The sequence below is a fragment of the Tetrao urogallus genome (assembly GCF_951394365.1).
Source record: "Tetrao urogallus genome assembly, chromosome: 1".
Lineage (NCBI taxonomy): Eukaryota > Metazoa > Chordata > Aves > Galliformes > Phasianidae > Tetrao > Tetrao urogallus.
Genome location: NC_136813.1, coordinates 126453904 through 126465813, shown reverse-complemented (window position 1 = coordinate 126465813; position 11910 = coordinate 126453904). Strand labels below are relative to the sequence as shown.

The following is an 11910-nucleotide window of genomic DNA, read 5'->3' as shown; positions in this document are numbered from 1 at the left end:
CCGGCTTACCCATGGCGGACCGGCTCACGCAGCTGCAGGATGCGGTGAACTCGGTAAGGCGGCCGCTGCCTTTTTTCTCGGCAACTGTTCTTCTTCCCACCAGGGAGGGATCTTGGCCTGGGCTGGTTCTTTTCTTGCCCGCTCGCTGTGGGCTGTGAGTCGCTTCCCCCCCCACGATCCCGACGATCCCAGCTAAGGGACCCTTGCCGCTGCTCCTAGCTGGCTGTGGGGTCTGCAAGTAGCTCTCGTGGGTGGGGGGACAAAATAAAGTGGAAATGGCTTTAGAGATTTGATAAACGAAGTCTCGTTGCACCCTGCAGCTCGCTGACCAGTTCTGTAACGCCATCGGTGTGCTGCAGCAGTGTGGCCCCCCAGCTTCCTTCAGCAACATTCAGACAGCAATCAACAAAGACCAGCCGGCGAATCCCACAGAAGGCAAGTCGCTCGGGTTCCCTCGTGGCACACTGTCATTCAAATATTGTGTGTTATTTCATGCTGAGAGCAGTTCTGCCAGTAACTGTCTGAGAAGTCACAAATTGATGTCGGGCTTGCTTATGAGATTGTGACCTTGGCAACATCATTTTGAGTTGCATCTAAGCATTGAAATGTATTTCTTGTGATGTTTATTTGCACAGATACAGTAGCCCTTCAGATATAAATTTGTGTAAGAGGACTGCTGTGGGAGGCTGTTAGTGAGCTTCCCTCTACTTTTTTAATTTTTGAATGCGAGCAAGTGTTTGTTTTATGGAATCATGCATTAATTTAAAGCTCTCTGTCTTACCGGTTTTTAAGTATGTTTCTTTGTATACATTGATTGCTTATGTAATTAATTAAGGAATCTTCTGTCATTCCTAAAACTCTGAATGTAATGAGTTCACTAAAATCATACAACCAAGTTCGTAATGTTAATGGGACATTGCAAAGCAACCAGTTGAATGTCTTTGGGTATTTAAATTATTAACAAGAAAGCCTTAAAACTCAGTCTGGAGGGCACTGATTTACACATCAGAGTGAAGTGAGTGACACAGAGAAGGCTTTAAATGGGTATATTGGGATATTTGTTGTTCTTCGGAGTTGTTTTTTTATTTATTAGTTTCAGGACAAGTCTATCTTTGAGAATGTCAATCTCGTCTAGACATTTTTCTCATTAGACAATATTTTTTTCATTTGGTTCATGAAATTGTGGAAGCAATCAAGAGAATGAAACATGTAAGATCTTTGCCTTGTGTAAGATCTTAAGTTATAAGTCTAAGAGGGCTATTTCAATATTTTAGCAGTAGAAACAAAATTGATTCAAATTGAATGATACAATTCCACATAGAAATTTTTTCTTTCTGGCTTTAGAGACAGATTGCTAAAAATTGATGCAGTTCTTTCAGTGATCCAGTAGCTAAACTAAGATTTATAAATCTTCACTGCTGTTCCATGTCTTGGTGACAAGTTAACTTTTCCTGTGGGTGAATAGTTGTCCTTCTTTAAAACAAACCAGCCTTACATTCTTTCATTCACTAATGGCCTATTACGTAATTTAAATGATCTGTCTATTTGAGTTACAGTCTTTACCTTGTTTCTGGTGTTATTTGTCCAGTGGCAGGTCTCAAGACAAGGACCATAAGTTTAAATGAGTTCCTAACTATGAGGGCTGCTCCGAAAGTAGTGCTTTTCTATTATATTGATCTACTACAACAGATGTTGGTGGAATAGAGGCTAAACCTTCCCACCAATGTTCCATTACGTTTTGTTGTTGTATAAAGGGTGGGAGCAGAGGGGCAGTCTGGCAAAACGGTGTCTGATGTGGAAGTGCGTATGAAGCAGAGATTTGTTGTTGAATCCTTCCATGTGGAAGAAAAAAATGACACCCATTGACATTCATTGGCACTTACTGAATGTTTTTGGAGGCCAAACAGTAGATGTTATCATGGGGAGGTGGTGGGTGGTGTGTTTCAGCAGTGGTGACAGCGATGTGAAAAACAAACCCCATTCTGGATGGCCACACAGATTTTACAGGATGGCCTGCAGGCTTTTCACTAGCGAAAATGCATAGCTGATGATGGTGACTGTGTTGAAAAACAGTGTTTTGTAGCTGAGAATATACTCTATTAAAAAGTGTAAATGTGCTCTTTGTAACTGTTGCAGTTTCCAAGGAAATAAGTAGGAAGCATTACTTTCAGAACAACCAACTTACTTCCAATACTTATTATAGTGACTAGGATACTGAATACTCTTAGTAATTTCTTAATAGGCTAACCATGATGGAGTTCTAGCTATTTACTCATTTATACAAAGGCTATATTTATAGTTATCCTGTTTAATCTGCAATTGGAATCAACCATCATCTTCTAATAGGGTCCCTTTCTTGTCAATTGCAATACTGTTGTTTCCTTCATATAGGAGAAACTGTAACATATACATACTTGAGGTCTTCAGAATTTTCCATGCCATGAATGCAGAGTTGTGCTTATTTCTAGCAATGCATCGAGTAAGCTGACTTTTTTTAATTCTTTCAAAGAATATGCCCAACTGTTTGCAGCATTGATTGCACGAACTGCAAAAGATATTGATGTTCTAATAGATTCCCTGCCCAGTGAAGAATCAACAGCAGCTTTGCAGGTAAGAGTGCTCTTAAAATACCAGAGTGTATTTTAGGTAGACAAGCTTCCTTTTTCTTTTTCTTTTTCTTTTTCTTTTTCTTTTTCTTTTTCTTTTTCTTTTTCTTTTTCTTTTTCTTTTTCTTTTTCTTTTTCTTTTTCTTTTTCTTTTTCTTTTTCTTTTTCTTTTTCTTTTTCTTTTTCTTTTTCTTTTTCTTTTTTTTTTTTTTTTTAATACTCTCAGCCTTCTAATCATAAAAATGGTTATAATATAAGCCTGATTTTTTTCATGCAAGTACATGGGCTTATTGGGAAAACTGCAAGTTGCATCTGTTTCTGAGATTATACACAGCATAATTTAAACTTGTTGGGGTTTTTTTGCTAGAATGTTTTAAGAAAACGCAATAAATAACAACAGCAACACAAAAATTTATTATAACATCAGTCCTAGGATATATTACATTTGCCTATGATTTTTAAGCTATTCTAATACCGATACAGCAGTCCTATGCATTGTAGCTTTTTGTTATTTAATTTTTTTTCTCTTTGCTAATCTTCCCTATTCTCTTGCTCATTAGAGCTGTGTTTCATTTTGTAGCTGCAGAGCCAATGCTTTATTTGAAGCCTTTAGTTCTGAAATGTTACCATTTATTTAAAGCTTTGCAGTATATCCTAATTTCTCCATCTCTGTCACAGAATAGTTCCTTGACTTTTCAGTAATAGAATGTTTTCCTTTGGACCAGCCAGACAATCTTTGTGTTTTTATTTCTTGCTCCTTTCCTTAGACCAGAGATGCTCTAGGGAGTGCTCAAGATCAGAAAGGGGCTACTGGCTGAAGCAGTTATTAGCAGATGTAGCCGCTGTCTACTGGAAAGGTAGCATGGCAAGCTGTAGGCAATCCAGGAGGCTCCTGGAATGAATGCTTTGAGGGTAACTTCTTGAGCCTAGTAATAGACAAGGGAGATGCAATACTGGGCCAGTGCACTTACCAATGCAAGTGAACTGATTGGCTACAACAGGTCCAAGAAGGTGTTCCCCCAGATGGTGAGCAGTACAGGCAGGCTGGTAACAATGGACTAAGAGAAAGCTGAGATATTCAACAACTTTTTTGCCTCAGTCTTCACTGGCAGCTGCTCTTCACACACCCCTTGTGCACATGAGTCAGACAGTAGGGACTGGGGGAGCAGTGCCCCTCCTGCTATAAGAGAAGGTCACGTTTGTGACCACATGAGGAACCTGAACATCTCTAAGTCTATAAATCCTGATGGGATGCATTTCAGAGTCCTGAGGGAATTGTCTGATATAGTCACCAAGCCACTCTTGATGGTATTTGAAAAGTCATGACAATCAGATGTAGTCCCTGGGAAAAACGCAACAGCAGACCCACTTTTAAGAAGGGGATGACTCAGGAATTACCAACCTGTCAGCCTCACTGTGTTCTGAGGAAAATCATGGAGCAGATCCTCCTGGAAGCTAAGGCACGTGGAAGAGACTGAGGTGATATGAGATAACCAGCTTGGCTTCACCAAGGGCAGGTCCTGTCTGTCCCAACCTAGTGGCTTTTTATGATGATGTAACTGCGTCAGTGGACAGAGGAAGAGCCATTGATGTCATCTGTCTGGACTTCAGTAAAGCCTTTGACACAATCCCCTGTAACTCCCCAAATTGGAAGGATATGGATATGATGGGAGGACTGTTCACTGGATAAGGAAATAGTTGCAAGATAATATCCAGAGAGCGGTGGTCAATGGTTCAGTGTCCAGATGGAGATCAGTGACAAGTAGTGTCCGTCAGGATCTAGTTTAATATCTAATAATTTTTTATTTTAAAAAAAATAGATATTTAATATCTAGTGCTGTTTAATATCTTCATCAATGGCGTCAGCAGTGAGATTGAGTGCACCCTCAGGAAGTTTGCACATGACACCAAACTGTATGGTGTGATTGACACACCTGAGGGACAGGTTGCTATTGAGAAAGCTATTAGACACACTCAAACTGTGGGCCCAGGTGAACATCATGAGGTTCAACAAATCCAAGTAGAAAATCTTACGCCAAGGTCCCAGCAACCCCTACTATCAGTAAAGGCTGGGTACAGAGGGACAGAGCACTGCTCTGCCAACAAGAACATGGGCATACTGGTGGATGGCAAGCTGGACATGAGCCAGCAGTGTGCCCTCGCAGCCCAGAAAGCCAATCATATCCTGGGCTGCATCAAAAGAAGCATGGCCAGCAGGGCGAGGGAGGTGATCCTGCTCCTCTACTCTGTGCTGGTGAGACCTCACCTGCAGTACTGCGTCCAGATGTGGAGTCCTCAGTACAAGAGAGACATGGACCTGTTGGAACTCATCCAGAGAAGGGCCACAAAAATAATGCAAGGGATGGAATGCCTCTCCTATGAGGACAGGCTGAGAGAGTTGGGACTAGCTGAGACTCTTCAGCCTGAAGAAGAAAAGACTCTGAGGAGACCACGAGTGATCTTACATTATCTAAAGAGGGGCTCTGGGAAAGAAGGGGACAGACTCGTTAGTAGGGTCTGTTATGATAGGAAAAGGGGAAATGTTTTCAAACCAAAAGAGGGAAGATTTAGATTGGATGTAAGGAAGAAATTTTTTATGCTAAGTGTGACGTGGCACTGGAACAGGTTGCCCAGAGAGGTGGTAGATGCCCCGTCCCTGGAGACGTTCAAGGTCAGGCTGGACAGGGATCTGAGCAACTTAATCTAGCTGTGGATGTCCCTGTTCATTGCTGAGGAGTTGGACTAGATGACCTTCAAGGGTCCCTTGCTACTCAAACAATTCTGATTCCCTGCCTTACGGGATCTGAGCTGCTGCAAACAGCTTCTGAACCCTTTTGCAACACTCAGATATCTGTTTCTCACTTCCAAAAAAATACTTCTGACCCCCCCCAATTCCAAAAATGTTGCTGGCTTATTGTTCTGTTCTTTGTCAGGAAGGTCATGCCTAACTAATCTTGTGGCCTTCTATGATGGAGTGACGGCATTGGTGGACGAAGGGAAGGCGACCGATGTCATTTACCTGGACCTGAGCAAGGCCTTTGACATGGTCCCCCACCACATCCTCATCTCCAAATTGGAGGGAAGTGGATTTGATGGGTGGACGACCCGATGGATAAGCAATTGGTTGAAAGGCCGCAGACAGAGGGTGGTGGTCAATGGCTCTATGTCCAGGTGGAGGCCGGTAAGAAGTGGTGTCCCCCAAGGGTCTTGGGACCGGTCTCTTTAACATCTTTATTAATGACATCGATGAGGGAATTGAGTGCACCCTCAGCAAGTTTGCTGACGACACCAAGCTGAGTGGTGCGGTTGATACGGTGGAAGGAAGGGATGCCATTCAGAGGGACCTCGACAGGCTGGAAAGCTGGGCTCGGGTGAACCTAATGAGGTTCAACACAGCAAAGTGCAAGGTTTTGCATTTGGGCCGGAAGAACCCCAGGCACCCATACAGGCTGGGAGGAGTGGTCCTTGAGAGCAGCTCGGCAGAGAAGGACCTGGGGGTCCTGATGGACGAGAGACTTAACATGAGCCAGCAGTGCGCTCTGGCAGCTCGAAAGGCAAATGGGATCCTGGGCTCCATCAGGAGAGGGGTGGTCAGCAGGGACAGGGAGGTGATTGTCCCTCTCTACTCGGCTCTTGTGAGGCCCCATCTGGAGTACTGTGTCCAGGTGTGGAGTCCTCAGTACAAGAAAGACATGGAGATTTTGGAAAGGGTCCAGAGGAGGGCGACTAAGATGATCAGGGGGCTGGAGCACCTCCCCTATGGGGACAGGCTGAGGGAGTTGGGCTTGTTCAGCCTGGAGAAGAGAAGGCTGCGGGGCGACCTCATTGCAGCCTATCAGTACCTGAAGGGAACCTACACCCAGGAGGGGAGTAAACTCTTCAAAAGGGCTGACAATAGCAGGACTAGGGGAAATGGATCCAAGTTGAAGGAGGGAAGATTTAGGTTGGACGTTAGGGGGAAGTTCTTTACGAGGAGAGTGGTTAGGCCCTGGAACGGGCTGCCCAGGGAGGTTGTGGATGCCCCGTCCTTGGACGTGTTCAAGGCCAGGTTGGACGGGGTCCTGGGCAGCCTGATCTAAATGTGTATGTTTGGTGGCCCTGCTAGGCAGGGGGGTTGGAACTACATGATCCTTGAGGTCCCTTCCAACCCGGGTGATTCTGTGATTCTGTGATTTGTAAAGATCTTGTCTAGTATGCAGGATCTTCCTCATGGACTCTAGCTTCTGCATTTACATCAAGTATTTTCTTTTTAGAATGCAACGAGGATGCAAATAACTCTGCTTCTTTGAGAAACCAAGAGTTGCTTTAAGATCTCCTGAAAGTTTAACACCAGGGTTGATAATCTATGACTATTTGAAAGGCATTTCATAAAAGACAGTAGATGTGCCCATTGGAACAAATAATTTGACAGCAACGTTGCATTTTGATTTTAAGCAGAAGAGAGGAGGAAAATGTGGAAATATTGTTAGTAACAATAATCACCAACTGGAAATGTAAACACCAGTCTAATTCTGTGTCAGTATGTGTACTTAATAGTCAAAGACTTCTCTCCTGCTGTAACCAAGTAGTATGCTTGTTTCATGACTGAGCTGCATTTGATTGTAGTGACTGAGCTGATAGTGTCTGTAGTGACTTTGAGCTGATGCAAGGAAGCCAGAGTAGAGAGCCCAGCAGGGACATGCTTTCCTCAGAACTGATATTCTAACAGTTTCTTGTTTGTTAATGCAGAATTGGGTTTCAAGAGAGTTTCTGATCTTTTTGGTTTTGAGATAAGTTAGCATGGATTCTCCCTCTTACTGATTCTAGTTTGGGATTTTTTTGTTGTTGCTGTGTAAATTAGAGTACTATTAAAGATAAATATTCTTTAAAAATACTGTTTCAGTAGTTATTGAAATACTCTAAAGCAGGCATGTCTAGCCTGCAGGCCACTTGTGTCCCGACACAGGTTGTATTGTGGCCACCCCCTGCCCTGCACCGTTGTGCCATCAGCTCTTCCTTGCCAAGCGGTCCAGCCCAGCTTTGAGTGCACAACCATCACTCAGCAACAACCCAACATTGGTGCACCATCAGACTTCTCTGGGCTGAAACCAGGACATGTTTGTAGAACTTAGCTTAGTTTGAGCATGACTTCTTAAGAACTGTTTACCCAGGTTTTAAGAACTTGGGTAGTAGTTTTAAAAAGTATGTGGATTTGTTTTATTTTCTCTCATTTGTAATTGAGTTGGAATAAGTTTCAGTAATTTTAAGTTTGGTAAACGTTGTATTTCACCAACTTTGTCTGAAGGAAAAACATTTTGGTTGAGAAATAAATAATGGAAAACAAACATGGCTTAATAATATTTTTGTGTGAAATATACTATCTAATGGGAAGGGCTGAATAAACCATCCTTACATCTTATAGGGACCTTTCAGTAACTGTGGGAACGTTAACTTCTCAGGAGACCTGCTAAAAGTTCAAAATGTGAAAAAGCTAATATCTCTACATTTCTTTATTTTACATTTTTACTTTACATTTTTAATTTTATTTTTACATTTCTTTATTTCTTTCTTTATTCCATGTGGATATGCACTGTGCTTTAGACTAATGAGTTGCTCAGATATCACAAGTACGGAGTTCAGGGCTAAGGAGAATCTTTGCTTTCTATGGTAATCATTAGATCACCTCCACCTGTAAGTAACAGTCAAGTTTGGGTTATATCTGAAGTTCCTTACTTTTCTCCCATTTTATTTTAAAGGCTGCCAGTCTGTACCGGTTAGAAGAAGAGAATCACGAAGCAGCTGCCCGTCTGGAAGAGGTGGTTTATCGTGGAGATATGCTGCTGGAAAAGATACAGAGCGCTCTGGCTGATATTGCCCAGTCGCAACTGAAGACCAGAAGTGGCACACACAGCCAGCCCCTTCCGGACTCGTAGCACCAGGGGGCAGCACACCGTTGCAAAACTGAACTGTGGCAAGTGATCTGGTGTAAAACCCAGCCCTGTGCCTACCGGGAGCTGCAGCGGCCAGCCCTGCTCTCCTGGGGCTTCCAGGTGCCCTGATTATCGCTAACAGTAGCTTTTATCAAAGCTCAAATTACAGAAACACTTACATTGTAGAATCAGTGGTTTTTGTTCTCAAATTATACATCTTAATGTATAATTCTTTGACTTAAAATATTAATTTCTTAGTTTTTGGGTTTTTTTTCCATATATATGTCTGACTTCAGTCTTATCTTTTTTTATATGGGCCTTCATGTCTAAAGGAAACAAAAGAACCTTAAGAATATGTAATTTGCTAACCTGCCTTCAATCTTGTATGTTCCTGGTGTGCTTTTTTTGTTGTTTTTTAAACTCAAACACGGACACACTGTTTAATTTGCCAGAGTTCCATGGAGACGATGATGTGAATACAGTGGTGGCCATCTGTTCTAATTAACGGAAATGGTAATTAAACATTTGTATTACTATTTAGCTTATCTTTTACAGAGCAAGTAAAGGGGTAAGTAAACTTAGAAGTTTGCAGAGTAAGTGTTCTTGCTATTGGCATCTCATTTAAAAATAAATAAATCTTCAAATATGTGGTGTTGGCATTTTTTTTATTGTTTGTAATTCAGGAGTTGGTCTTTGACTCCCTTGTGACCACAGACACACATTTACCTGCTTCTGCTGATGTTCTGCCTTCTCACAGCAACTGGTGAGTGCCTGTAAAGCACTCACCTTAAAGGTAATGAGGAGAGCAGTGAGAAAACTGAAAATGACTGATGTAATATTGCTTTTCAGTGCAAGCAGTTAACTGCCACATGAATGAATGATCTTCAGCAGCAAAAAGCCTGTGATCTTTAATGTTCTTTAAGAGGTTTTTCTTCTCATTTTCACTCACTAAATAAATTTGTGCCCCTCATTTTAGGACTCTGGAAATACCAACACCTTTTCTTCCATTTGAGAGAAAATAAATAAACCAAAGAACCAGATAATTTGAGCTCTAGTACTTGAACTTGGGGGTTGAACCATTAGTCACTTTCTGTATTTTTGAATCCACTGTCTCATATTATTGTAGGCTGGTTTTTGATTATACTTAATGTCTGCTCGTTTGCTGATCAAGACACTGATGTGTACTGCACATACATCAGCTGAAGTTACATGCATTGCTAATGTGTTGAAATGGCTAAGAGTAGTTCCAGTACGTTTTTAGCAATGGATCTGCAGGGAATTAGATACTTCTGCTTAGTAAACTACACCAATGAAACTGAGTATAACAGGATGGTACACGTAGCAGCCTCCAGTTTTGAGGATTAAAAAAATACAAAGCTGCTCCAACCTGTAGCACTTAGGCTTGTATTTAATAGTTAGTCAAATTTGTATATCTGTAGTCATAAATCTAATCTGCTCTTGTGAGGCTTTTGTACCACCCAGATTCCTCCGAAGGCAGAACAAGTGGGGAGGTGAGCAGGCTGTGGCACAACTACAGTTCTAAAGAAGGATATTTATTAAAAATAACTGGGCTGTGGCAACTTACTAAGCCATGTGAATGTGTCTATGGTCAGGGGAGGCCTGAGGCAGCAAATTTTTGTTTGAAGCTAGGCCTATTTTTTTTCTTTTTTTTCTTTTTTTTTTAACAACTGCATTCAGTGCATGTGGAGCTGTTTATTGTTTTGTTGTTGTTTTTTAACTTGTGAACTTACAAAACTGTAAGTGAAGCTTGTAAAGTGAGCTTGAAGCTTATGTATTTTTATTGGCACTGAGAGAACTTAATCTGAGATTTCTACATTGCTGGGAATGGGATTAGGTTTTCGTGGCAGAATCCCTTGTACATCTTATTATTATTATCAAACTTTTTCACTTTGAAACATCCACTCTGGGAGACGGTGTATGTCTTCAGTAACAATGCAGTTATTTTTATTTCATATCTTTTTGGGTTTTGTACTTGGAAACTGTTGTATTACTGCAGTTTAATATTGCTTAACTGTGGAAGTTTTTCCCTTATTTGAATACACTAGCCTACTTTTTTTTAAAGCGTGTGTTGATATCTAAGTTAATCACATTTAAAAGTAAACTTTAACAGAAGTACAAGCTCTCAGTATGTGTGTGCAGCTTCTCAGTGCTGTACTTGTGTGTAGTGTAGCAAATGTTGCCAATTTAATAGAGATGCAGCTTGTAATACAGTAAAAACAATGAACAATATAAGGCAGAGTCAAAATCATTCTTCTTTTCCTTGAGAAGTAAAGTAATGATGGGGTGAGTAGGTAAGTAGTATAAGATGTGTGACCCCATTAGTTCTCCTATGTTGTGTTGCTGGACTAGCTATCATAAATCTTTACCTCTGGTTTTGCAGTCCACAGCTAAGGCTGTGAGATTGTACATCTTCTGTTTTGTTCTGGCAGAAGGAGGAGGAAGACTCTATTTGCTGCAGCTGTCTAGTGGGCAAAGCATTAGATCTGGGGCTTGTAGATGTGGATTTCTTTCCCTTCTGTCATAGTTGTGTTTGTCTGTTCCCTGCTCCTGGGGAGTAAATATCTGTTTTTAAGAAACCCACAATGTCTATGATCTACGTAGGAGGCTGCCTTGAAATTGCTTGCTATGCTCATGCACGAATGGTAGGGTGTGCAGGATATTGTGTCTACCTTTTAACACCCTGAATTTCAAGGAGGAAAAAGAAGGGGGGAAGCCACAGATCTTTGGAAAAGGCAATGCCTCAACCCTAAGAAGCCATGACTGCCCCCTGTTTCACTACTGAGGAGGCAGCAGCAGGAGAAGGAAGAGCCCTGAATAACATCTGCTAACAAACAGATCAGGTTACATGCAAGTGAGCTGTAAAGGAAAACTTGGGTTGAGATGGGAATTAAATGGAGGTAATGCATCATGGGAAGAAAACAAAAGTATTGAGCAAGGTATTAAATGGTTGCGCTGGACAAGAAGTACTGCCCAGAGAACAAATTGTGCTTTGAAGAAAGATAGCACAGAGCATAATGGAAAATTCCATTGAAAAACAATTTCAGCCACTTCAAATGAGCAGGAGCATTTCATGGTGAGAATCCATACAGCCCACTGGCAAAGACACTGGAATCAATTTAGTAAATACAAGCAGATGATCAAAGCCTAGTATCCTTTACTATAAACAACCTTGCTTGGAGAAGAGGAATACCTCACAGCAGCTGTTCTCATTTTCATTTACAAGCATATGGAGGAATTCAGCCACATCTTTTTAAAGGTACTGGAAGAAATGCGTTAATAATATTTTAACTTAATGTCTCTGAAAACAATCCTGAAGTTACTGCAGATGATATTGGCACTCTGGGAGTTTCTGGGTGTTTGGGATTGGGAGTGGG

At 41.5% G+C, this 11910-nt stretch overlaps 1 protein-coding gene across 1 annotated transcript; it reads left to right on the top strand.

Moving 5' to 3' along the window:
- Positions 1 to 11: 11 nt before the first annotated feature.
- On the top strand, positions 12 to 8518 carry MED21 (mediator complex subunit 21; the record flags this gene model as incomplete). The annotated part of the gene is made up of 4 exons (XM_079547830.1): positions 12 to 53; positions 321 to 435; positions 2510 to 2610; positions 8342 to 8518. The coding sequence occupies 4 exons, from the start codon at positions 12 to 14 to the stop codon at positions 8516 to 8518; spliced, it is 435 nt and encodes a 144-aa protein (XP_079403956.1).
- Between the last annotated feature and the right edge of the window lie 3392 nt (positions 8519 to 11910).